The 27929-nt window shown below is 43.2% G+C and overlaps 1 protein-coding gene across 2 annotated transcripts in view; it reads left to right on the top strand.

Moving 5' to 3' along the window:
• Positions 1 to 27713, top strand: part of lrrk1 (leucine-rich repeat kinase 1) — a 102635-nt gene extending 74922 nt beyond the window's left edge. For both annotated transcript variants that reach the window (XM_034680522.1, XM_034680521.1), the window contains exons 26-38: positions 458 to 627; positions 1055 to 1258; positions 4562 to 4701; positions 4787 to 4924; positions 11242 to 11436; positions 11824 to 11975; positions 14964 to 15081; positions 17287 to 17403; positions 20463 to 20660; positions 21185 to 21399; positions 21631 to 22074; positions 22675 to 22776; positions 26102 to 27713. In XM_034680522.1, the coding sequence (XP_034536413.1) occupies positions 458 to 627; positions 1055 to 1258; positions 4562 to 4701; positions 4787 to 4924; positions 11242 to 11436; positions 11824 to 11975; positions 14964 to 15081; positions 17287 to 17403; positions 20463 to 20660; positions 21185 to 21399; positions 21631 to 22074; positions 22675 to 22776; positions 26102 to 26279 (2371 nt within the window). In that variant the 3' untranslated portion in view covers positions 26280 to 27713. The remainder of the gene's footprint in view (positions 1 to 457; positions 628 to 1054; positions 1259 to 4561; positions 4702 to 4786; positions 4925 to 11241; positions 11437 to 11823; positions 11976 to 14963; positions 15082 to 17286; positions 17404 to 20462; positions 20661 to 21184; positions 21400 to 21630; positions 22075 to 22674; positions 22777 to 26101) is intronic.
• Positions 27714 to 27929: the final 216 nt, after the last annotated feature.

Here is a 27929-nt window from a genome sequence, read left to right on the forward strand (position 1 = left end):
GACAGAACACAACACGAAAGAACAACACAAAAGAAACAACATGAAAGAAACAACACGAAAGAACAATGCGAAAGACTGAACACAAAAGACACAACACGAAGGACACAAAACGAAAGACAACACAAAAGAACAATTCGAATGACAGAACACGAAAGACAAAACGAAAGTCACAATACAAAAGACACAATAAAAATGACACAACATGAAAGACACAATACGAAAGACACAATATGAACAAAACAATACGAAAGGCACAATACGAAAGACAGTACAAAATACACAATACGAAAGACAGTACGAAATACACATTACGAAAAACAATACGAAACACGACACAATATGATGAGACTACAGCAGGTCAGATTTGAAGCAAGAGGATGATCTACAAACTGTTAACAAACTGTGTGTGTGTGTGTGTATGTGTGTGTGTGTGTGTATGTGCACGTGTGCGTGTTAGGCTCTTTCTGGAGAGGGAAGACCTTGAGTACTGTGAGGAAGAGAACAACATCATCGGTCAAGGAGGCAGCGGGACGGTCATCTACAGAGCTCGATATCGTGATCAGCCCGTGGCCGTCAAACGCTTCCACTTCAAGAAGTGTCGACAGCAGACCATCACCAGTGACACGGGTACACAGTCACATTCATCTTTCTGATTTATCAATCAATGAATACTAGGTCACTGCAGAACAGAAAGCATCTCTATACTTCCCTATCTAAACAGTCACTGGGTAAGTACATTAAGACTCAGATCATGACCTCATGGGGTATGACGTACAGCTTTCCATTACAACAATGAGGAGCCAAAACACCACAACAACAGAGAAGGTTTTACTGAACCGTCACAAACCAACACTAGAGTTTAACCTGGAATTATCATGAAGTCACTTTACTTTAGAGATATGTTAAAACCAGTTTAAGGAAGAGCACTTCCTAAGAAACTATGTTTAGTGTGTCCTGTCCTCTCCTTCCTTCCTTCCTTCCTTCCTTCCTTCCTTCCTTCCTTCCTTCCTTCCTTCCTTCCTTCCTTCCTTCCTTCCTTCCTTCCTCTCCTCAGACACCATGATGAAACACCTGCAGTCTGCTGATACCTGGAGAAGCTTCTCGGAGTTTCGACAGGAGGCCAGCATGTTGCACTCTCTACAGCATCCCTGCATCGTGGCTCTGGTGGGCATCAGCATCCACCCACTGTGCTTCGCCCTGCAGCTCGCCCCTCTGGGAAGCCTCAACACTGTGCTGGAGGAGAAGCAAAAAAGCAAAGGTAGAGAGACAAGAGGAGAACTGACCACCAAGTGCTCCAGACAGGCGTGTGCCTGGGTGTGAGGTCTAATCCCACTCAGAGCTGGAAGTCATGCTGAGGTCCTGTTTGTGCTGCACGCAGGTGTTTGTTTAGAAAATTGGTTTACTGACCAAACATACAGAAAATAATGGCCACATACATGACGGCAACGCGCCTTGTTTACAGGATGATACATGAAATGGCATTGAGAGAGGAGAGAGAGTCATCTTTGGTTGGAACAACCCTCAGGAGTAAACTCAGACATAGGGATGTAAGGACACACTCAACCCACGATTCGATTCGAATCCTGATTTTTGGTTCACGATACGATTCACTCATGAATCTATAACGATTTTCAAGAAAACTGGATTGAACTCAAAATTTAAATAACTATTATTTTATTTCAATTCTCAGATATGGACAGTTACAATATATATTTGTTCTCTTGAATTTCTTTGTAAACAAAGTCATCCTTTTTCATTTTAAGGTGTGTTGTAACTCAAATAAAACCACTGCACACTTTTTTTCAGCACCTTGAAAAAAACTAAAATCACCGTACAAAAATACCTTGTTGGAAAATTTCAGAACAATTATAGAGAAATGGAAAGTGAACAATTCCCAAATGAAAGTATTAAATATTAAAACAAATAAGGTCAATCCCTTTAAATAAGGGATCTAAATTTCAAGTATTTTCCATGATCTTTGGAAATGTTAACGATCAATTATCGTATCATTAAAAAAACATGAATGTTTTCCATGTCAAAAATAATGACAAATGTGTTTTTTCCCACTAAATCAAATGTTCCTTCACGACACAGTGTATATTACTGACAGTATTAAACAGCTACGATCATATTGAGATGTTCAAAATGTTAACACACTGAATATCAACGTGAGGAGCAGGCTTATAACCGGGTCAGAATCAGTCTGGCGGTGGAGATAAAAAGCGCTCGTGGAGACCTGTCACTCAGCTGCAGCCCCCAGCTGAGCGTCTCCGCTGTGATCAACACCTTCAGTCAGCTGATTCTGAAACATGCTTTAAAGTTAAAACACCTCCACTCAGAGAGTGACGAGAGAGCAGCAAGAGACTTCATGATGTTGAACAAGCCGAGTATAATACAGATAGCGCCCTCTACTGTTTAAAAATAATATCCAGATGCAAGTTTTGTTGAATCGATTTTAATCCACCCTTATTTGTATTGATGTTTTACTGTCTTGCTATATATCCTTACATCCCTACTCAGACATTGAGCTGTTTCATTTTGACTTCAGAATGTATCAGACTGAAACACTTCACTGCCTCCTTACAGGGGGCTTACAGCTCTAAGTTTAATGTTAAGGTCCAAATCCTCTCGCTCAACACTCCTAAAACTGGAAGCTTCTTAGTAAAACTAAACATGCAGCGTCATTTAAACTTTAAAGATATAATGATGGATTTAGCTGTTAATAGGAGCAGCATAGGGTTAGATTTTCAGAGTAAAGCTGTTAAAGGTGAAATATCATGCAAAATGGACTTTTTAATGGTTCTTTACCTGAAATATGTGCCCCTGGCATGTCTAAAAAACCCCCCGAGAATGAAAAAAATCCATTCTGCCCCTGTTCTGATTTCTCCACCTTTCTGTAAATGTGTGTGAAACGAGCCGTTTCAGACTTCAGACTTTTTGTTACGTCACAACAATATCCGGTCTGTCACGGAGTCAGAGCTCGGAGCTTGTTCAGCCCATAGACTGTATAAAATAATACTGAATCCCTCCTCTGTTTTTCATTACCTGCACACATGTGTGCTAACAAGGAGCTTAGGAGGGAGGCATGCTAGTTGTAGGCTGTCTTAATAAACACAAAGGTCGGTTTTACTCCCCACGTCTGCAGATTTGAAGATCTAGTGGATGATTTTTATTTATCATGGATAAGTGCTAGCACTAGTTAGCATAGCTACATAGCTAAATGTTCATAGCTGTAGCTGTGTACCAAGACACACGTCTACATACTGACAAATAAAACAACAAGAAACACAGAATCTGGAAGGTCCTGCTGCCTTTCTGGCAGAGGTCGGTTTTACTCCCCACGTCTGCAGATTTGAAGATCTAGCGGATGATTTTTATTTATCATGGATAAGTGCTAGCGCTAATTGGCATAGCCACAGAGCTACATGTTCATAGCTGTAGCTGTAGCTGTAGCTGTGTACCAAGACACACGTCGACATACTGACAAATAAAACAACAAGAAACACTAAATCTGTGACCAATCCTTCAGAAAGGTCCCGCTGCCTTTCTGGCAGAGGTCGGTTTTACTCCCCACGTCTGCAGATTTGAAGATCTAGTGGATGATTTTTATTTATCATGGATAAGTGCTAGCGCTAGTTAGCATAGCCACATAGCTACATGTTCGTAGCTGTGTACCAAGACACACGTCGACATACTGATAAATAAAACAACAAGAAACACTAAATCTGTGACCAATGGTTCAGAAAGGTCCTGCTGCAGGCGCCTCTCCGTCAGGATCAGATTCTGGATCAGATTCAGAGGGTTGAAGTAACGCGATCTCTGAGCAGCCGTGTATATTCAGCCAACATGTAAACATTAGATCAACGTGCTGGAGAGCCGAGGCACATCCACTTCCTGAGGGGGCGTGGTCAGAGGGAAAACAGAGTGTTCTGAGGAGGACTGAAGAAGAGGGTTTTTCAGGCAGACCAAAATCTGATTTCAAAGTGTTTTTTTGAGCATAAACTTTAAAGACATGTTTTGGAGACCTCTTAGACCAATATATATTGATGAAAAAAGCGTGATATGTCCCCTTTAAGGTAGTGGTTATAAAAAGGCTAAGTCTTGTCAGACTTTTAAAATAAAGCTTTTTTATAAAAACAGGTGTTGAAGGATTTATTTCAGCAACAAACAAGACTTGGTCGAGGTTGTGATGCAATCGAGTTTAGGTGAGGTTCAGGCAACAGAAGTCAGGTTCAGAAAATAGATGTTTGTATATAGGTTATTTATCTGAGGTAAGTGGATTACATGTATTTAAAAAAGGAACCCTTTACCCACACCAGTTCTGTGATCCAAAAAACTGTTTTCCTAAGGTTTTGGGGAAGAATGTGAAAGATAATTAAAGTGTCACTTTTTTATCACTGGTTTTGTAGTCTTTCAATAGTTCTGTTCGTAGTACATCACCTGACTTTGACAAACCATCAGACAAAAAGATGTCGCATGGTGCCAAACATGCCACCATGGGAGGACTTTTCACTGTCCAAGCTGTGAGACCAGGCTGACGTGTTGTGTCTTGTCTTTGTAGGCTCCAGGTACATGCCTCTTGGTCACATGCTAACCTTCAGAGTAGCCTATCAGATCGCAGCAGGACTGGCGTACCTTCACAGGAAGAGGATCATCTTCTGTGACCTTAAATCTGACAACATCCTGGTGTGGTCGCTGGAGGTCTGTACGAGGATCACTTATTTTAGTTTAATTCAGTTTTCATATATGTTCATTTTTAATCCCTGGTTTATGTGTCTTCTTCCAGGTGAGGGATCAGATCAACATCAAACTGTCTGACTACGGCATTTCTCGACAGTCCTTCCATGAGGGGGCGCTGGGGGTCGAGGGCACACCGGGGTACCAGGCTCCTGAGATCAGACCCGGCATTGTGTATGACGCCAAGGTAACTAAAACCACCTCTAACCCAGACTGCATCACGTGAGGTATTCATCTGGTGTCTCTGTGAGGCTCAAACTGCAGCACTTTTTTATGCACAAAACAGTGACATGTTTGAGAGGGCTTTCCAGATATTAATGACATACTTGATGTTTAAAGTGGAACTGTTACAGCAGCAGATCTGCAGAGATAAAGACACACTCTGGAGAAGAGCTCTCTCAGAGGCGGTCGTTACAAAAATACCAGGACCATGTTTGAGCTCAAGCTCACAGTGCTCAGGAGCACAGCAGAGACTAAAGGTGATAACGTGTCCTGTACAACAAGGTGCTGGAAAGATAGTTAAGTGTATAAAGAGGGGCGCCGGTTTGGCCTTGTAGATTGTAGTCCTCAAGTGGGCAGCCTGAGTTCAAGTCCAACCCCTCTCTTGCTGTCAGTCCCTGCTCTCTCTCCTAGTTTCCTGCTCTCTCCTTTGTTCTATCCTCTTAAAACAAAAATACAACTTAAAAAACTTGATGTATAAATGCAAATCTTTTGAAGATTACATTCACGGTCAGTGCAAAGTGGGAGTTTGTAGCCGGCGACTCTAATCAGGGGTATCACATGATGTTTGTATGCATCATATGGTTATTGGTGGTTATAGAATTTTTTCCATGTGTGCAAGAAATTCATGTGACACAGTTAAACTGAAGCCTGTCAGCCGTGATGTGCTGCTCATATCCTGAGGATGCATCAGAAACAATCTTTCTGAGCTCCATGCAGAGAGGAAACATGACGTTTGTGTGGTCGTGGAGACTGACCTGAAACAGCAAGACTTATTGTGTCTGCAAAAATTGACATTGCATTAATTTTTTTGTACTTAAAAGTGTACATTAGTACTTTATTGAGGATCCCTTTGGCCCATTTAGTGATTAAAATCACTGCATTACTGTTTATGTTGGGCTCACTCTACTTTAGCCAGGGTGCAGCAAGCAGGCGTCTTCACGCAGATCTGTTTATCCTCCTTCTATTCGAGCTCCTGCCTCTGAATTTATTCTACCTGACACCCCAGAGTATTTTCAGTGAGCAGGCTGGTTGTTTTGACTGGCTGCTTCCTCTCTGCAGCATGTTTGGAGGAGCGTGTGCTTGTTTTACACACAGGAAAAACAAAGATGCTCTTCTTGCAGCTTTTATCACTGTTGTGCAGCAGGTTACCTCTGCATCCACATCACATCTGACTACTGTCCACGATGTATTTTTTATCTTTTTAAAGCTGGGGTTGGTAATCAGATCTAGATCCACTTTTTGTTATACTGGTTAAAATTATCTTTCTGTCCCGATGGTAATCAATACATAATGTGTTCTTAAAAAAGAGGTAAAAAAAAGCTGCTATCTACAGCCGGAGTAAACCTGGGAAAACACCAACCAATCCCTGCCATCAGGAGCCAAATCATGAAACCTGTCCCCTCTGACCCGATGAGGTGCTTTGTTCAGGACTGTATTCCAGATCAGAGTCTAAGAAGCTCTCACCACGGGGGCTCTGACAAGCATTTAGTAAGTCCTACAGAAAATATAGATGTATTATATTATAGCTTTTCTCCTGATACCGTGTCACCGGTACAACTGGATTATGCTAGCATGACAGTTGTGAGTGCTAACAGCAGCCATGTTTGTTTGTGTTTTTAACTTTCACTATGAGAATGTTTTGGTGTTTTCTTACCGCTGAGTGAGACATGAGTTGATGTAGTGCAAAACACAAACAATGTGCTGAGGACCGGTTTTGAATCAGTCACCATCATATGGTCGCAAATCAGAGGCACTCGTGCATGTGAGCGGGGGCGTGGTTTTAGAGGAGCTATGAGGGGAGGGGGGGAGGGATTAGAAGGAGTCCTGAGGAAATGCTACATTCAAATTCGTGCTAGTTTTCCCTGTTACCAACCCTAGCTTTAATAATAACGTCATCACTACTAATAGGAAAACTTTTCCAGTACCCTACTGTGAGAGTTTGAAAGATGTTCTACAAACCTTTGTTTCACTGAACACTGAAGACAAGCTGTCTAAACACAAGAATGAAATACAACATTAATACGTGAACAGAACATGTTTACTCTACATCCACTTTCCAGTCCTTTTTTTTAAAATCTATTCTTTGCGGTCTTTGTTGATAGGACAGCTGCAGAGAGACAGGAAAATATAGGGAGTAGAGAGCAGGGGAAGACATGCAGCAAAGAGTTGTGGCTGGGAGTGGAACCAGCAACCACTGCAACAAGGGCTACAGCCTCTGTTCATGGGGCTTAAACCTCCAGGCCAAGCTGCATCCCTGTGTCCAGTCATTGTCACTAAAATAACTGAGTTCAGATATCTAACCCTGTGTGGATAAAAGCTCAGATGTGGGAAAGTTTGTTTAAAAAACAGAGTTAACTGCCGGCCAGATCCCAACTTATCAGCATGAGGTCAGAGTCGATCCGCACCACCACTAAAGAAATGTCAACACAGTTCTCTGCAGGGAGCATCACGTAGGAACCAGTTCAGCATAAAAACATATTACAATAAAGATCAGCTGGGATTCTAGGAATTGTAGTTCTGTGTGATGTTGGAGTGCTGAAATCCCTGACATGTCTGAATGTGAGGAGCGTCTCAGCGCTGTTCCATAGGCAGCTCGGCTGTTACATCTTTAGTTATTCACTTTTGAAACTGCAGCTTGGTTGGTTTTTCCTTATTTGGCGATGCTGTGATTGCTGACTATTGAAGAGTGAAATATTTCACACGCTCTTGGTCTTAAAAAAACATGAGCACAGGTAGAATAGTGAATTAAAGTAGCCACATTAGCATGCGAGCTTGACTCAGTGATGATGATGATGATGATGATGATGATGATGATGATGATGATGATGATGATGATGATGATGTGGACTGTCTTGGGCTAGAACCAGAGTATGTTTTAGTAAACGTGTTCATGTTCTCTCTGCTGACTTGCAGAAGGTGTGGTGGTCTGTTTACAGCTCCTCCTCTCCTCAGGGAGTCTGGCTTCTTGTGGGCGCCCTCTTTTACAGGCGCCCGCCTCTGTAAGCTGTAACAGAAGCCCCCCCACTAACCCTCCACCACAGAGTGTGCTGACCTCAGCCAACCAAACACCTCTTCTCCTCTGCAGGGCGCTATCGTCCTGTTCTGATGTGGTTTCTCTGTTTAATGAGATGCAGACTGGGCTGGATGGAGGAATTAAAGTGTATGAATTTAAGCTTCCAGGTGTGCATGCTGTGGATATTATGCACATATGAGCTTTTTGTCGATAGTATAATATCTGCACCTTTAAGTTAGGATTCCCAATCATGAACTGTTTTGTAGACTAAGAGTATGAATAAATGAATGAATGAATGAATGAATGAGAAGTGTTGTGAAGAACAGCTGTGACTCAGATTTGTCAGCTGATAGTTCTTTCTCTGCAGCTTCATTCATTCGGGGCATGAAATTCTGCACCGCAGTCTTTAAATCTGCTTTAAGTGCTTCATGCTGACAGGATGTCACAGAGATTCAGTGTGTCGACCCCCTGACAGCACAGGGTTTTGATTTTTAATCCATCTTAATTACAAACTGTAACGCCCAAAGCTTTTATTTCTTTCTGCATCAGAGAGCTACAACTGTGTCTTCTCCTCCTTTACGCCAAACTCTCAGCAGGACGTCATCACATTAAGTTACGCCTGTTTTGAAACATGAGGCAGAAGGGGAGGACAACATTCAGACCCAGGAGCTGATTGTTTGTGAAATCATGTTTAAAGTTATTTAAAATAGAAACAGAACAACTCAGACATGATTTCTAAAACATGTGGAAATACAAATTCTAGCTACTTGATGCATTTTAGGACACTTCAAAATGACATGACAGGAATCAAAGAGACCAAAGGCAATAGTTAAAACAGATAGTTGATGAATCTGATAAGTTTCACCTGTGTCCACCCCTGTGTTGATTACCCTGTGTATTTAGTTCCTCTGTTTCCCCTGCAGTGTTGGATCATTGTACGTCTTTCTTGTGTTCACTGTGTGTTGCTTTATCTCAGTGTTTCCTTATGTTTACCGTGTTTTCTTTTGGATCTAGTTCTTGGACATTTTGGTAAAAAATGTTTATACCTTTAGTTCTTTTATAATTGAAATATTAAATTATTATTCTAACTTTATTTTTTCTGGGTTGTCCTCCATTATTCCCCATCGTGACAGAATGGCTGTTTTCAAAACCGCCTGCTACATACTACCTACAAATGCAGTATACAGTATGTAGTGCATGCCACAAACTCCGTTTGAAGGTAGTATGTCTGTTCTGTTGGATCTGATCTGCAGTACGCTGGGCCAGGCGTTGCTTGATTTCCGGTTTTGGAAAGCAGAAGTAAAAAATGGCCAAGCTGATAGAGAAACTGCTTCTGCCCACATAGCAAAATTGGTCTGACCTGGTTCTGGCCCACAATACACTTAGACTTGGCCAACATACCGCAAAGAATGATGGCCTTTAAGTGTCCCAGATATAGTTTGCCAGAGACGGCCCACACATGGGTCGGTCGAGGCATGATGTCTGTCTAACATGAGTCTGGTTCTGCTCGAGGTTTCTGCCTGTTAAAAGGAAGTTTGTCCTCTCCACTGTAACTAGCTAAATACTGCGATGTGCAATGCTCATGATGGATTAAGGTGGGGTCAGACTGAGTCTTGCCCTGTCTTGAAGTTGGGTCTCTGTTCATAATTTGACATAGAGTGGTCTAGACCTGCTCTGTTTGTAAAAGCGTCTTGAGATAACGTTTGTTGTGATTTGGCGCTATACAAATAAAGATTGATTGATTGATTGATTGACATGGGCCAGCTTAATCACAAGCTCAACCAGATGCGGCATGGACAGATCTGAGCCCCATAAACCAAGCCACAATCGGGCCAGATGTGGCATGCCATCATATACAATGCCATCATTGCCAGACCTGGCCCACATCACTTATGACATACCACTTGCCATGCCAGCAGTCAGCCAGCAGTGCCGGTTTGACGCCAGATCTGACCCAGACCTATCTGCTATGTAGCACTGTGCTTTGTGGATTTTGCTCTTGTTCACATACTACATACTGAGATCCAACACAGGACAGGGGAAACAGAATGACACATGAGACTAGACTAAGGAACACAAGAAAATACACTCAAAGGAGTACAACATAAGTCATGGATCCCTAATAACACAATGATAACTAATGTAGAAAATAGACAGGGAGGAAACAAGGCATGAAACACAACTATAGATCAACTCATGACAGTAACAGCTAGTAATGTCACTTAGTGTTGTAATGTTGTCAGACATAATAATACGAAGAGTTGAGTCTATGAGCGACTGAAACAAGGACTTTTATGGGAGTGCATTTATCTCAACCATTCTGTTGCAGCAGCTACAGCCTGCTGAGAGCTCTTCCAGGGTCATTCTAAAACTTTATGTACCTTGTCGTCGTTTAGATCCTAACTTTGTAAAATAGGTCCCAGTTTTCCTCTTTAATAGAAACTCTTCTGTCTCTTAAGCCGCCTGACAGCTTTACTCTCCACTTGAATTTCAGATGATGGTGATAGTCTCTCTGGTAAAAAGGAGGTTTAAGAGGACTACTTTGTCTAGATATGTCACAGTTGTCCACACCTGTGTGATACGACGCCACAACATACCACAGATCTTATGCATATTAGGAAGTGACATCACCAACACAGTGGTAGTCGAGTGCTTTTGGCGTTGCACCATTGTTTGTCTCTGCAGTTATTCTGGGAAGTCTCCCCACAGTCCTCCAGTCTTTATCAGTGACCACTCCAGGACAGGAATCCACTTTGCTATTTTGGACCTATGATATGGTTTTCAAGGATGAGATTACAGAGTAAGAATCCAAATTAAGTGCAGTGTTTTTTTAACCACACTTAATGGACAAAGGTGCTCTGTGGAGCGGACGGTTGGGCTGAGGACGCTCTGGATCATGAGCTCTTATCAGGATGAAATCATCCGGTCTGTTCTCATTCAGCTGCCTCTTTGACCACAGGCTGATCACAGATGTCTTGATCCTGGATGAAGTCTCCATTAGACTTGTTTTTTGATCCTACAGCAACATCTTTTAATACTCCCTGAACTCATAACTTCACATAAGGGGTTGGATCCTGTGGGCAAAATGTTAGAAGTCTAAGGATGGATGTTAGCACAGCTGAGAGGTAGCTGTTCTGTTTTCATGATTCTACAGAGGGATGATTTGTTTTAATGCATATGTTTAGAGCTTCCATCAGCTTGCCATGATGTTTCCCACAGTGTGTGTCACTGATGTCCTGATGTCCCTCCTCTCTTCATGCTGCCTTCAGGTGGACATGTTCTCCTATGGCATGGTGCTGTACGAGCTGCTGTCTGGTCAGAGGCCAGCTCTGGGACACCACCAGCTCCAGATCGCTAAAAAACTCTCCAAAGGCATCCGTCCTGTGCTGGGCAGTCCAGAGGAGGTTCAGTTCTACTGCCTGCAGAGCATGCTGACTGAATGCTGGGACACCAAGCCTGAGAAGGTGGGCCTCACATGTTTACATACTTGATCTTGGCCGTTGAAAAACACACACGTTTCTATGTTTGTTCAGATTAACAGCTTGTAGGACACAGACTGAGTAGCTGTGCTGCTAACCACAAAGACCCGCGCCTGTATGATCCTCTGAGAAACAGAGAGCACTGCACTGGATTGGGTTTCAGGAAAAAACAGGGGTTGGGCTAAATTATGAATACAGTGTCTACAGCTCACCTGAGACATGACCAGCAGTCTCCTGAGTGACTGTCCTGTGTTAAAATATAATTATGTGTATTGGGTATGAACTAGGTGTGCACGATATGGTCTATAAGCAGCAGATTAAAGTTCTCCTCTGTGTGTTTCTGTGTGTGTGTTTCTGTGTGTGTGCGTGCAGAGGCCAGTGGCAGCACAGTGTCTGAGGCAGATGCAGGAGCCCAGCTTTCCGTGCCTCCGGTTTATTCTGTCCTGTGACAGCCACGCACAGCTCTTCCTGTCCCAGCTGCAGGGATACAGCGCTGTGTTCTGGAGCGGAGACAAGGACGAGCGGTTTGTTCAACTCTTTGCTCTACTACACACTCCTTTGACTGAAGCATCAAATCTTCTTTCTCTTTTCTTATATGTTTTGACCATAGACGAGCAGAAGAGACCAGAAAAAGCATCCAGCAAATCAATGACTGTTTGTGGTATTGAAATAAATAATCTTAATTCTGTCCCTGTCTGTGGAAATGTCAGACACTAAGACATCTCTGAACAACCTAAACCTGTTGGACACTTTCAGTGGAGGCATTCTGAGACTCATAATCCTTAAGGGCCTAAACAAAAGCTCCAGGCTACCCTTTAACAAATGAGTTTGTTTTAGTTCAAATTTTGAACGTAGTATAAATCTTATAGCGCTCTGTAATCAAAGTCAAAAACCTGGCTGAGAGGAGTGTGTGTGTTTGATGAAACAGATGCATTGTGCTGTCTGTGTGGCAACAGGACTGCTCAGTGATCTCCGTTCAATAAAAGCAGCTTTGATCCCGTCGTACAGGTGGTGTTAATGACGGCTGTCCATGTTTCCTGTCGTTAACTCCTGCCCTGTGTCAGGACCCCGTTACCTTCGCTCACCTGGCCTGAAACAATGTCCATTCTGCTCTTACTTTAACCCCAACTTTCAACGCAGTACCAAATCATGGGAACTGAGAGAAGGGGGACAGGAGAGAAACAACCACACATCAGTCATGATGCTGAAGCTCTCCACGTGTCACAGTTATCTGCATCAATGTAGACTAGGCCTACAGGTGTGTTTGTAATCAGGACTAGTATGTAACTTGAGAAATAGTAAGTACAGTATAAAGGCAAGGCAAGGTTATTTATAGAAGACACTTTGACTACAAGGCGATTCAGAGTGCTTCCCAGAAGACCTAAAAAGAATCATTGCATCTGGACTGGACTGATGTGATCCCCTTTCTTGGTCTTAGTGAGGACTAGAGCAGCAGCGTTCTGGATCAGCAGCATGTGTTTGACTGATTTTCTGGGAGACCTGTAAAGACTCAGTTACAGTAATCAAGTCAGCTGAGGATAAATGCATGGACCCGTTTTTTCCAGGTCCTGCTGGGACATACAGTGGTGGTCAAAATGATTAGAACACCTGACAGATCTGAATAACTTGACCTTTTTTTGCCTCTAAAACATGATTTAATTTCATAATGTTCATGAGACATGCAGATGGTTGCTCTGAGCACAACATGTATCAGATGAAGTGAGTCCTAGTGTTTTTATCCACTATTAGTTTTAATATATGGTATGTCCACCTTTTGCAGCAAATACAGCAGCACATGTCTCTGGCATATTTCCTGAGAACTTCAACACTAATGTTATCTCATGCCTTCTGCAACTCACGCCAATGGCTTTCCTTTAAAAAAAAGGGCCTTTATTCCAACCTGTTGCTCACTCGTTAGCTTCTTCTTCACCTTAGCCATGTTCAATGAGCAACATGTATTCAAGACTTCTTCTAGAAGCTTTGAATTTATACCAATTGATGGTGTGGCTTCAGTGACAAACCCTGATGTTACCAAGCACTTAATAGTAGTAGTAATAGTAATAGTAAACTTTATTTAGTATAGGACCTTTCACAGAGCATAGCCAAAAAGTGCTTCACAGAGTTTCAATATCAACAAGACAAATACAATGTGCAATAAATAAGACAACAATGCAAGCAGACAAAATAACAACACATTACATAAGATGGTCAGACGCCATGAAGGTCTCAGTGGAGACAGCACAGCGCACTTGGGGCAGAAGATTGTTCCACAGAGTCAGAGCCACATGCTCAAAGGCACGGTCACCTTTAGTCTTCAGTCTCACATGAGGCACAGCAAGCAGACCCTGGTCTGAGGATCTGAGGGGTCTACTGGGGATGTAAGGGTGAAGCAGGTCGGAGATATATGCGGGTGCTTGATGATGGATTGCTTTATATGTTAACATGAGGGTCTTACACTGTACTCTGAATTTGATTGGTAGTCAGTGTAAAGAGAATAGGATGGGGTGATGTGGGATGCTTTACTGGACCTGGTTAACAGTCTTGCAGCAGCGTTTTGGATTAATTGTAGTCGGTGAAGAGAGGATTTATTGAGGCTGGTGAAAAGAGAATTGCAATAGTCGAGCCGTGAGGAAAGCATGAACCAGCATTTCTAACTCTGTGTGACACCAGGGATTTAATTTTAGCGATGTTTCTTAGGTGGAAGAAGCATGACCGGGTTATTGATTTAATGTGTTGTCCGAAAAGCAATCCATGATCAAAGGTAACACTGAGATTTCTGAGAGATTTTTTTACAGAGGTAGAAAGAGAGCCCAAGTAATCGCTAACCCAAATGAGCAGGATAGGCCTTGGACTTTAAAAAGAATCACACAGCTGTGTCCTAAGACTCTTACATCCCTTTCAAAGAAATTTGGCTTCTTCTGTGAGGGAACATGATTGTGTGACAGTGACAGTGAAATAGGCCTAGCTTGTTTTTTGTAAGGAAAATAACCTAAATCTCCTTATGTTGGATCTGTTGTATGGTTAATAGAGCATGACTTTTAGATATTTCATTTGTTTTATGGGTATCTTAATTGCCAATTTAACAAAAACTACTGAAACCTTTTGATATGCCAAGTGTTCTAATCATTTTGGCCACCACTGTAAATCCTTCACCATCTTGATGTGGTTTTTAAAACTCAGGTCTGAGCCCATGACTTCTCCCAGGTCTCTGGGTTGGTCGGTGGTTTTCACCTGTAACATTTGAAGCTGCTCACTGACTTTAATCTCTCCTCTTTGTTTTGTTATTGTTTACTGAAGGAAATTAAAACACATCCCCTCATTGATTTGTCCAAGGCACTTCCTTTGAGCTTTCAATCTCAACACAGCCGAGAAAATAATGAGATGAGATTTGACTGTGCAGCCATTTATGATTGGATTTTATCAAAGCAGCTGGAGTCAAGCGAGTGTGTGTGTGTGTGTGTGTGTGTGTGTGTGTGTGTGTGTGTGTGTATATGTGTGTGTGTGTGGTGCAGGAACTACAGTGTGGTGAACATTGAAAAGGGCCAGGTGGAGGTGAAGAGGATGTCGTGTCAAGGCAGCAAGATCAGCTGTCAGATGAAGATGGGGAACACTCTGTGGATGGCCACTGAGGTACACACCACCCACGCAACACCACCTGAACACACACACACACACACGCACACACACATGTACACACACACACATGCACACATGCACACACAGACACATGCACACATGCACACACACATACACACACATATAGGCATGCACGAACACGCACACACACACACACACATGCACACACACACACACACACACATGCGCACACACACACATATGCACACACACGCATGCACACACACACACACACACAGGCATGCACGAACGCACGCACACACACATGCACACATGCACAAACACGCATGCACACACACACACACAGAAATGCACGAACGCACAAACACACATATACACACATGCACACGCACACACGCATGCACACACACACACATATACACACACGCATGCACACACGCACACACGCATGCACACACACACACACACACATACACACACAGGCATGCACGAACGCACGCACACACACATGCACACACACACACACGCACACATGCACACACACGCATGCACACACACATTCATACACACAGGCATGCACGAACACACACACACACACACATATGCACACATGCACACACACGCATGCACACACAAGCATGCACGAACACAAGCACGCACACACACACACACACACACACACACACACACACACACACAAACACACACCAGACAGCCAGAATAATCACCACACAGGAGCGTTTGCCAAACCTTGAAAATCAACAATCTTCATTTCAGCCTCCAAGAACAACAGAATTCAAACAGTTGAAGAGAAGAAGAAAATGAATTTCTGACAGTCTGTCAGTATGATACTGATGAACTGTTTAATGAGCTGTGAAAAAGTCAGAATAGTGTATTACCCACGGGATCCCGCTCAGCTTGACCCGTTAGTTTAGAAACCTGAGAACACGAGTGTTCCATTAATGCGTGACATTGTTTGATACAATTTAAAATTTTGCACAGACTGCACTGTTCAAAGTCTAAATTGCACAGAATATTCCCAGAAATGTCACCACACTGGGATAAATGCAATTCAACAGAATCAAATTTAACACACAGTTATGTCCTGTGTCCCAGCTTGCAGAACTTCTGGATTGGAATCTTTAATTTTCTTTCACAAGTTCTAGGGGTTGAGATTAAACCTGATCCCATATTGATCATCTTCGGGGTGTTGGAGAGGCTCAGGAACCTCCAAGTCTCTGAACCCTGTCTTTTATCTTATGGGTTGCTTACTGCTAAGAAACTGATCCTCCTATTTTGGAAGAAGAAAGACGCACCTACTCTCAAATTATGGTTAACGGAGATTACAGACACATTTCACTTGGAGAGAATTAGATTTGGCGCCCACTGATCTCCTTTTTGCAGAACTGAAATTATCAACTTTGTGTACACTGTCAGGTAGCACTCCTTGGGAGGGTTGAGGGAGGGGGAGGGTGGGATAGTTATAGTTATAGTTCTACTGTCTACTCTATGAGGAAGACAGCTTTGCCTGATAATAAGGAATGAATAATCTGAATTAGTGATGATGTAATGTCTGTAAGACCAGGCCTTTGATTTACACTGTTACATGAAAATCGAATGTCGATGTGGATGCTTTGTGGAGATCCTGTTTTTCATTAATAAACATATTGAAACAAAAAAAAAAAGAAAGGTGAGAACAGATATTAGACTCTCTCAACCTCAGCAGACGAGGTCAGCTCCACCACGTCATTTCAATCATTTTAACAAACTCCAACCAAATACACTCACATACTTGTTCTTCTGCTAGCAGCACACAGATCAGCTTATCAGGTCTATGATGTACGAGTTGACTTGACTTTTGCTTGGTGCACTGATAGATTGTGAATATTTTTATTTATGCATCTCAGCAAGAAAAATGAGCTGAACATTTCCCAACTGGCACATTGAAGTCTGTAGAGTTTGTGATTTGCAGCAGGTTAATAAGTTGGTGGGGATATATTTCACTGTGAACAAAGACAGTTCTACTGCTTCCCTCTATCTGTTGTCTTTATGCTAAGCTAAGCTAAGCTCTCCACCTTCGGACTACAGTTCCATTCATGACACAAAAACTTCAGATTGAGGACAGATCTGTGACCCTGAGAGAAGCTAAAAACAGGATCACTCCCTGACATGTTGTGTGCTCTGGACTTTTACACCAGGTGTTCATACTGACTCAGTTTACATGTGTCTGTGTGATAGGAGCAGGATGTCTTCATCTACAGCCTGAAGGACATGTGTCCTCTCAGTCAACCCCAGAGACAGCTCTCCTGTCCAGCCATCATCACCTGCCTGTTCCCGGTTCCAGCCAGAGAGCAGGTGAGTTTGCCAACAGAGAGATACTCTGTGTCGACGGTCCTCCCAGTTACTCGGAGCTCAGCAGCTGCTTGGATACGTGCTGTCTTTATTTACTGCACAAGTCATTATTTACAACTTCAAATATCATTGCTGCTTCTGCTGAGTACAACTTTTGACTTTCACAATGATTGCACATCATCAAAGAGCCTCCATCAGTAACTATACATGCAACACCTACTCACCCTGTCAGGACCAACTTCACATTAACACCCACTCACCATACATTATCCTGCTCATTACACTGTGTACTGTATGACTTAAGAGTGACACCCGGTCAACAACAGAGTTCAGGCCGAGTGGTGTCAGAAGTATATTTACGTGTTGGTAAAACATCCAGCTTCTTTTACAAGCTGCAGCCGTTTCTCATCCAGAACAATGAACTCAAGAACCTCTTCTGTCATCTTTCCCACTTTCAAACCATCACTGGGAAGTTTCTCACATCTTAACACTACAGCTGAAGAAATTAACTGTTTCACTTTTTGTTCCTTTATAGTGGTTTTGATGTTCTTCAGAGGTCTGATTATATTGGTTGTGTTATATGTTGCTGTTGCGGCTCACTTCTCTCCTTTGCACTTGTTGCCTGTATAAAGTCTACACCCTCTTTTTCTCTTCTTTCTTGTACTTCATTTTTATTTATTTTCATTTTAGAAAACAGTTATAGAACAGTGCATGCACATACATGAACATTTTCAGGGGCATTTTTAGTATGTGTGTCCTCCCTCTTAGTAACTTCAAGACAGTTCAGTTACTTGTTGTTCTCACTTTCTGTGTATGTGGTCCATTTCCTCCAGTTCTTGTCGTGGGCATGTCCTCTGAGCTTTAGTTGGTATGTCAGCTTTTCCATGTTATAGATATCCTGAATGATTGCAAACCAGTGCTCTTTCCTCGGGGGTTCCACTTTGTACCAGTTTCTGGTGATAGCTTTTTTTACTGGCTATGAGTACAATTTGAATCAGATACCTGTCTTTTCCTTGAACAGTCTCTTCAATGTTTCCCAAGTACATGACGACACAACTGTTGGAATCTCATAACCTGTAATGTCCTTTATAGTCCTATTTACAACATCCCAGAAGGGTTTTATCTTAGAGCAGTTCCAGAAAACGTGTGTGTGGTTGGCCTCTTGGGGTGTTTGTAGCTGCCTACGCTTCATCTGGGGGGTTATAAAAAACCTAGTGACGTTTTTCCAGCCAAACTCTCTCCATACCTGTGAGCTAGTGGTGGTGCATTGTGTCATACACATTCTATACCAATCATCCTCTGAGATTACAATATCCAACTCTGATTCCATTTGTGCTTTATGTAAAGTGTTGAGTTGACCCTGTTTACCTCCAAAGCTTAATAAAAGGCTGAGATGACTTGAGATTTACCCTGGTGTTAAGCCTCTATTATAAATTTAATTATGCCATTAACTCGGTTTTAGGGTCAATTTTAACATTTTTTTGTAATGTAATCTTAAAAAATCCTGCTTCTCTAGTCCAAATGTTTCCTTTACTTCTTAAAAACCCATTCACTTCCCTTCCTTAAGGATGGTACAGAGTGCAGTAATGTCAAAAATTGTTTTCCTTTGAGGTCGAGAAACTTGGTCAGAGTCTGTTCCCCGTCTGTTATCAGACCAGCACCTGTCTTCTTAGTCTCAGTGTTAATTTGCACAAATAAAGTCCTTTTATACAGCATGTCAGCCAACAAGACTTCAAACAAGTGAACTCACAGTCTCTGGTCTGTGTTTGATTCTTTGACCCTAGTCTTCATAAAGAGAAGGCCCCAGGACTCAAACAGGCAGGCTGTTCGTGGTTTTAATAGTGAGTGCTAATAGCTTACCTGCCTGTTGTAATAGCCCTCTAACATCTAACTGGTTGTAATACTTCTGTGAGAGACAAGCTCCAAACAATAACACTGTGGGAAAAGTCGTTTTATGGCCTGTAGTGCTGCTGCCCCCTGACCTCAGACCTGCTGCCCTGGTACAACTCCTCACATTAGAGCTGCAGCGCTGTAGGGGAGGTTGGTGAGATCCAGGTGCTAGCAGGGTACAATCTCTTCAAACAGAGAGGGGGTGTAATCAATGGTCAGACCTAATCCACCCACAATGCTGCTCCTGCACACACTCACTTCATCATGAATTGACACTCTGCAGTTGGATTTCTTGTTGGTTTTGCCTCCTGGTGCCAAATCACATCCAATGATAATTCAAGACGCTTTTCTAACAGAGCAGGTCTAGACCGTACTCTGTTATATTATTGTATTATTAACAAAGATCCAACATCAAGACAGGATAAGCATATCATCTTAATCCACCATGAGCAGAGCACTTTGCAGCATTTAGCAAGTTACAGTGGCAAGGACAAACTTCCTTTTCAAATCTCTGAACTTGTGTTTTCCTAGCACTGTTCTGGTTTTGGAGCAGCTGCATTGTGGGTCCTAAACATCAGAGAGACTGAAATGATAGTCAGCTGACTGTGATAGAGGATAGAGATGGAAACAGAGCAGCATTCTTTAGGCCTCTCTGACTTCTCATTCACAGCAGCTGTACAGGGAAGATGCCTCGCTGTGTTGGGATTATGAAACTGATAATAAGGAGCACACACACTTTAACAGTCTCAGAGTGTGTGTAGAAATCTGATGTTCCACAACAGAGATGATGGATGATGACTGAAAAGGAGCTGCATGGAGAATGAAGCTGCTGAAGCTGTGAGAGCTGATCAGGATTGATGTAATGTTGTGTTTTTTATGAGGCTGTTGGTGAAACCTATTTTATATACAAATAAAACCCAGAGCATTAACATGCAGCCTCAGCCCACCTGACGCCGGTAGCTTCTCATGTGATGCATGAATAGTGTCCAGCCACACTGGGCTCTGATTGTATTCAATAATGTTGCAAAAGTACAAACAGTAGCACTGTTCATCCCAGAGCTGATCAGGACTCTAGTACACACCAGTCATGAACTGGTACAAGCTAAGTAGCAGCCAAAAATGGACTCCAGGGTAAATAAAGGGATTATTCTCTCTCTTCTCCACCCATGCAGAGCCTGGCCCAAGTGTTTGCGGGGATGTCGGATGGTCTTGTGGCTGTGTACAGCTTAGTGGAGGACCTTCCTCTGGATGGGGAGACGTACCTGTGTTCACACACCCTCAACAAGACTGTGTTTGGTCTGAATGACTCAGATCCCCGGCAGAGACTCTACCCGGTCAGGAGCATGGCTCTGGTGGGCAGCGGCTCCCAGGTGAGCATACAATCAGTCAGAAATGACTTTGGTACACACCTGTGTTTGATAACTTGCTAAGAGGGCTCCCAAAGAAAAATAAAGTGTTGATGCATGGTTAACATTTCATTAAAGATAGTTTATAAACCCAGATCCTTTTGATTGTCAGGGTCAAAATGTCCTAAAGGGGCAAAGATGTTTGGAGCTGTTCCATTAGGCTGCTGCAGTCTGCTGCCTTTTAACAGGCTGTAATGTTTCCAGCTTATTATTCAGACAACATTTTAGAAAATATCCCTCCTTTTTGTTGAACTAAGATCCTTCTTTAAACCAAAAGCAGAACTTGTTTCAAAAACAAGAACTGAAGTGGTCCCAGAGCCACGTCTTCACTGAAAGTCTTCCAGGTGGTGAGAGCGTCTCTCATCCCCCGTCTGAAGCAATCTCAAGGAGCATTTCAAACAATGTTGGACTTCTACGCTCTCAGGTTGAAACTATTAGAGTTAGCCCTCAACATTTTCCCTGCTTTTTCTCCGTCCTGGGCTCATCAGATATGGTTCTCCAACGGTCCGGGTGTGCTGGTCATTGACTGTCAGAGTCTTCAGGCAGTTCAAAGAGTGGAGACCTACGGCCCCTTGTCCTCCATTGTATCCATGACCACCAGCTTCAGCCTGTGGGGGGAGGAGGCGGTCTGGACTCTGGATGACCACACCAACACCCTGCTGCTGTACCACGCCGCATCCTACCAGCTTTGTGCCAAGTACTGGTGAGTGGATCTGGACTCATAATGAATGTCTCAGAATGCCCACACATCAGTCTATGACAAAAGTATAAAGCCGTGGTATTGCACTAATCATATGTTTGAACAACTCTAATCCTGAAAGTAGTGAGCTTCGTCAACCTTCTGTTTGTCTATTTACCCACAATCACCCTGATACAGCTCTTTCAAAGACTAGATATAACTTCTAAGGCGGGGATGGATTTATTTTTGTTCCAGTTGTGGAGACAGCCATCCTCTTCGGGACATCTTCAGTGTGACGCGTCCAACAGCGGTGTCAACCCCTGACCTGGAGACCACAGAGCAAAAGGAGCAGCAGGACTGGACTAACGGAGAGGTTACTCTGATCTACAGCGAGGAGGCGGGCACTCAGATCATCCAGCATCAGGACTCGCTCACAGACTACTGTTCCATTTCATCCAGCTGCTCCACGGAGCTGCCGAGGTCGGACAGTACGAGCTCAGCAGGCCTGGGTTGGGTCGCCAGCAGTGTTTTGCAACCGCTTACAGACCAGGAGGAGCCAAGCAGGGACCAGGACCAGGACCAGGACCAGCAGGCATCCACCTGTCCTGTGTGGGACTCTGTAGAAACCTTGACCCCCACACCACCAAACCTTCAGGCGTTCACTGTGCTGTCAGTGAACGGTACTCTGTGGATCCCAAGGTACACAATGCTCCATGCACAGACACAAGCTGGGGGAAAGAGTCAGTGAGGGATCACAAATATGACATAGACTGATCAACAACAGAAGAAAGAATTTTACCCAACATATCGAACATACAGCAGCTATCCAGAGGAACCTACGAGACAAGGGAGCTCAGGGACTACCAGAAAGATCTATGGTTAGTAACTTTAATGGGACAGGAAGACAGAGAAGAAAGGGAAAGACAGGATCCCAGTGTGTCACTTTCCCCCTGTGGATTAGGCCTATAGCAGCATAACTAAGAGCTGGTCCAAGCCTGAGCTAGTTCCAAGGTAATGGGTCAGAAAATGTAAATGTTAAAGGAAGTTTTTCCTCGCCGCTGTAACTAGCTAAGGTTGATTGATTAAAAATGTTAACCTGAGTCATACAGTCTGATTTCCAAAACAGAACCAGTTACATTGAAACCACATTTGAGCTGTCAAACCAGCATCAGAACACACCTCACTCACAATCAATGAAAAGAGAAAACCATTGTTATTACATGCTCACTCTGTGTGTGTGTGTGTGTGTGTGTGTGTGTGTGTGTGTGCGTGTGCGTGCGTGTGTGTGTTGTTTTGCAGGCGTGGAGGAGATGTCATGGTCATTGAGATGCAGACACACGCTGGTCAGCTGAAGGGGCGTGTTGTTGCCGTCCTTAGTCCTCCTGGATGCCAGTCTTTAGGGTGAGCTGAACACCTATTTTTTAAAGCGCTTTTATTTATGACATTCAATATTTTCATATTTTATTGATAAAAAAAAGTCTCACATTGTACTCCACCCAAAAAGTCAATCTCCTCCGCTTTGCACAGTGCAGATCATTCAGATTTGGGGGCAGCAGTAGCTCAATCCCTGGGGACTTGGCCCTCAACGGACTATGTCTGTAACCTGAGCTGGTAGCTGGAGAGGTGCCAGTTCACTTCCTGAGTAATACCAAGGCGCCCCTGAGCAAGGCACCAAACCCTTTACTACACTTGTTCATGTGCATTCCCCTCACTCTGACATCTCCCCATCAGTGCATGTCTAAAGGATCCTGTTTGTTCATGTGTTCGTTTTCTAAGTGAGACTCCTCTAATGAATTGATGAAGTATGTTCCTCCTCCTCCTTCCTCTTCCTCTCCTCCGTCCAGACCATTATAGGTTGTACAGTAAATCCAGCCATGGTTTAAACTTAAGTGATTCTAATATGACCAGATAGATTAAGAATTCTTTTTTTGTCATCTGCATTTTGAAGCTTTGACGTGGCCTTGTCTAATGTTAGTAATTAAATGATGCAGCTTGTTGGTTTTTCTACCACTGAATGGTTTTAGTGTGGTTTCTTCCTCATCTCATGCATGGAGCTTTTTTCAGCTGTGCTTGAAACCTTTTAGAACTGGAGCAGAGAAGCAGAAAAGAAGTGGACATTAATGCAGCAATGCAGCCTCACTAAAGCTTAGCAGGATCCTTCATCATGTTCTTATGGTGCTTCGCTGAGTCCATAATTATTTCTTGAAAGGAACCAGCAGCTGGTCTTTTGCAGAAAAAGCTTCTGTGTGAACCTCTGCTCAGGGGCCTGGCCTGTTAGCAGCAGGCAATAAAAGGGCCACCCAAAGCAGGGTCCTTAATAAGCAGCTATTACATGGAGCACCTGTAACATAGGCAGCACATGGGGAGGTCACGGCTCAGGTCAGGCCTGTAGGGCTCTGTAGCTACTGCTTTCTGTAGCTGCCTGCTTCACCTGCTTCGCCTGCTTCACTGGGTGGACAATGTTTCCCTATCACTCATGACCCTGAGTGAGTGCTGGGAATCTGACATTTCTCAACCGTTGGAAGTGTTTTGATATATTTTACTCAGAATGACAGAAAGGTACAGAAAGTGTAGCATTATTGCAGTAGACTTTTAACTTCTAACCAGCAGATGGGACACGATTGATTGACTGCGTTAGATCGTTAACTAAAGGAGCTGGAGATGGACATTTTAGTTCAAATCTCTGCAAGTCTCTATAAGCAAAACCAGTAATGTTCCTGCACCTACTCCAACTCCAGTGTCTGGCAGAGATGTTTATTAGGGCTATCAAATTATAGATTTTTCAAATGTTAAATTAACCTCTGAATTTCAGTAGTTACCCTTAATTAATTGCATTTTTAATCAAGTTTAAAATTCCATTGTTTTGTATTTCAACACAGTTTTTAAAGCTGTGGTTGGTAGTCAGATTTAGATCCACTTTTTGTTATACTGGTTAAAATGATCTTTAATAAGCTGCTATCTACAGCCGGAGTAAACCTGGGAAAACACCAACCAATCCCTGCCATCAGGAGCCAAATCATGAAACCAATCAAATCCTGTCCTGTCGTTCTGCCCGCCTCCTGCAGAGCGTACATTTCATGTTTGTTTGTGTTTTTAACTTTCACTATGAGAATGTTTTGGTGTTTTCTTACCGCTGAGTGAGACATGAGTTGACGTAGTTCAAAAGACAAACCATGTGCTGAGGACCGGTTTGAATCAGTCACCATCATATGGTCGTGAATCAGCCGCGCTCGTTCATGTGAGCGGGGGCGTCACTTTGGAGGAGCTCCAAGGGGAGGGGGGAGGGGTTAGACGCAGTCTTGAGGAAATGCTACATTCAAATTCACACTAGTTTTCCGTGGCTACCAACCCTAGCTTTGAGTCCATAAGTTTAAGTCCATTGGTGTAGTTCCATCCTCATGTCTGTAATGATTCTCTCTCCTAGATAGAGTCTGTCACTTTTGTGATGCGGTTGCTGACATCAATCTGATCAGCTGCACCTGTATGCTTAGCTCATAGGTGGTAGCTCAAACTCAAAGTCCTTTTTTAAAACTTTGTTTGACTCAGAGTGTGTATTACTTTTGACTTTTTAACTGAGCCGTCTGGGTGTTTTTTGTGTACGGTTGCTCACAAGGGCAGAGGATGTGCAATGGCCTGAATGATCCTGTTAAAGAGAAACCTGCTGCAAATACTCTGACAATGGAAATTCAAAAACATATGCAAATTCCAAAGCAAACGCAACGGTGGAAAACAACTGCATCCCAACGACACGCTGCTAATTTAAAATCCTCTGCTATGTCAGCCATCATAGTGGATGGGGTAAAGGTGCTATGGAGTTGTTGTTCTTAATCACAGTGGTAACAGGAAGAGGCTGCAGCAGCTGAGCTTTGGTGTGCCCAAAGGGTTAAATAGCACAAGGTTTTTTTGAATAATGCATTGATTTTAAACCCAAATCACATTAGGATTGGTGACAAGGGGCCAACATATCCTGTTTTCTGCAAAGTAAGATGTCTTTATGTTTTCATTGAGTCCCTGCAGAGAGCAATGTAACTGTTCCTGGAGAATAAAGCACCCTCTTCCTTAAATAGAAGGTCTCTAGATTGCAGACATCGTGGTCTGTTTGAAACAATGTGATGTGGTTATTCCACAACTTTTTGTAACTTCAGCTCATTTGAACCAAAAATACTCTCCAGGTTTTAAAAATGTGTCCTGCAGCTCATTTGTGCCTCCTCAGAGCACAGCCTCACCTGTTCCTGCAGTCATGCGGCTGTAGATCATCAAACAGGATAATGACACACCTCAGAAAGATGAAACAACAATAAGAAGAAGATAATTCAGGGTTGTTCAGTGTGATACATGGGTGCTGGGTCACCAAAAGCCCTCCTTCCTCCCAGAATGCTTTGGGTCACAGCCTCCATAAATTACAGTCAGCTTTAAAGGAGATTGTATTCTTGAATATTGTTATTTTCAGAGGAGCGTCTGAGGGCAGATATGGAGCTTTGGTTCACTTTACCAGCATATGGACAAACAGTTACTTCTGTGTTATGGTACATGCAGAATCCTCAGTTGCTGCTTCCTAGAACTGCGCACTAACTTCTAAGAAGAGCTAATTACAGTGCTCAGAGATGCCACCAACTTTAGCTCCTCCCCCGCACTGCATCCTCACAGATCGCTCTTGCTCTTTCTCACTTTTTCTCTCTCTCTCTCTCTCTCTCTCTCTCTCTCTCTCTATCTCTCCTTCTCTCAGGATCCTGGAGGAGGCAGCACTAGTAGCAAAGGACACAGTTGTGTGTGGCTTTCATAAGGAAAACATGGAGTGGTGCCTGTGTGTCTGGAGGGGCTGGGGCAACCACGAGCTGGAAGTCTTCTTCCAGTCCTACGAGGAGCTGGGCCGCTTGGAGACCAGCATGAGGAAAAGAAGGTAGCTGTTGTGCTGCAGCTTCTGACTGCAGAATCACAGCTCTGTATGGAGGGCGAGCGAAGGGAACACGCAGCCACAGACTGCCAGTGTTCAGAGCGGGGGGGACGGCCCAGCGCTGACATCAGGTCAACGTAAGAGGAGGGGGAGGCCTGAGCCTCCAGCTGTGCACAGCTGTTTGTCCCTCACCACATACTTCAGTAACAAACAGAATTGAACACACATATAAAGAGAGGAGAAGCCTGAATGTTGAGTCACAGCTGGAAGAGTCCTGAAGTAAACTATCTACTTCTGCTGAGAGGTTTTTAAAGATGTCTGATGTTTGATCATTTTGGTGCTGTATGCATTATCTGGTCCCTGTCAGAGGTTGGTTATGACGGGGATTCACATGCTCCAGATGTAGGAGACTATTTGTGTCTGACTCCAGCTGCTGCCTCTCACAGTTTATTCTTTGTCTCTTCTGTTTCCCTTTATTTGACTCTTGAGCTCTGCAGCTCTCTGGACGGAGACATTCTTGAGGGACGAGTAATGACTGTTTTTAAATGGACTGGACTGAAGCTGGTAATGCAAGGGAAACAGCTGAGATTGGCACATGGCAGTGTCAGCGACTCTTTCACACACTCCATCTCTTTTCCTGTATATTTTTGAATCTGCATGCAGGCTGCTGCTCCCTCTGTTTCCAGAGAAGCCTGGAAGCACCAAACCAACATCTGTGTCCTGTGAAACATTACACAACAGATCTTTCTGTAACCCAATCCTGCTGCTTTTGGCAGATAAAAGCCACCAAACCTGCTCCTGGAGGTAAAAAATCTCTGTTGATTAGTAAAGTCGTTTTCATGGTCACTGCTCAGGCCTCCCCTTCACAGGGTTCATGCTGCTTTCACATGCACGGTGGACCTGCAGGAAAGAAGCAGCCAGCTTTGCACAGACCCAGGAGCTGAAACATGAGGGACCACATGGTTGGACAGTGGTTCATTAGTCCTCTTCATTAAAACAACATGTGCTCAGCTGCTTCCTGTTAGGTTGTCTGCTCAGGGAGTGTTCACAGCCCACACTGGTTGAACGTTATTTAAAACTGAACTCCGGGAATTGTATTATTTAAGAGGGATCAGGCTCTCTGCAAGAAAGGGAAGCAAACAGATTTTAAAAAGAGGACACATGAACACGAGGAATGAGATGCTGAATCACGTGACCAGTGCTCATACTCACTCGTCTCCCATTCCCCTTGGTTTTACATCGTTCAATCATTTTATCTTTACTCATTGTTTTTTTTAATAAGTCTGCACTTTTGCACTCCTACAGGTGCCAGTAATGAACTGTATATTGTCAATAAAGACTTGTGGTTGTGCAGAGGTTATTTATTTAAGAGAATGTATAATGATTGTGTTGTTGTGTACATAAACACTGTACGATATGATACTGAATAAAGTTCTTATTATAAGTCTGTTTCCCCATGTGTTAATCACTGACACAGATGAAATTGTCAGCTGTGCTCTCAAAATATCTGTCCTGTATTCATACACAGCAAACCATTAGAGAGAGGGAGAGGAACCCTCTTCTGATGAAGTGATGATGACAGATAGAAGAAGGAAGCTCATAACAAGGCTCCTGTTTGGTATGAGGAACTGAGGAGGCTGCCTCTGAAGCTTTGTGGTGG

This window comes from Notolabrus celidotus, chromosome 3 (assembly GCF_009762535.1).
Source record: "Notolabrus celidotus isolate fNotCel1 chromosome 3, fNotCel1.pri, whole genome shotgun sequence".
NCBI lineage: Eukaryota > Metazoa > Chordata > Actinopteri > Labriformes > Labridae > Notolabrus > Notolabrus celidotus.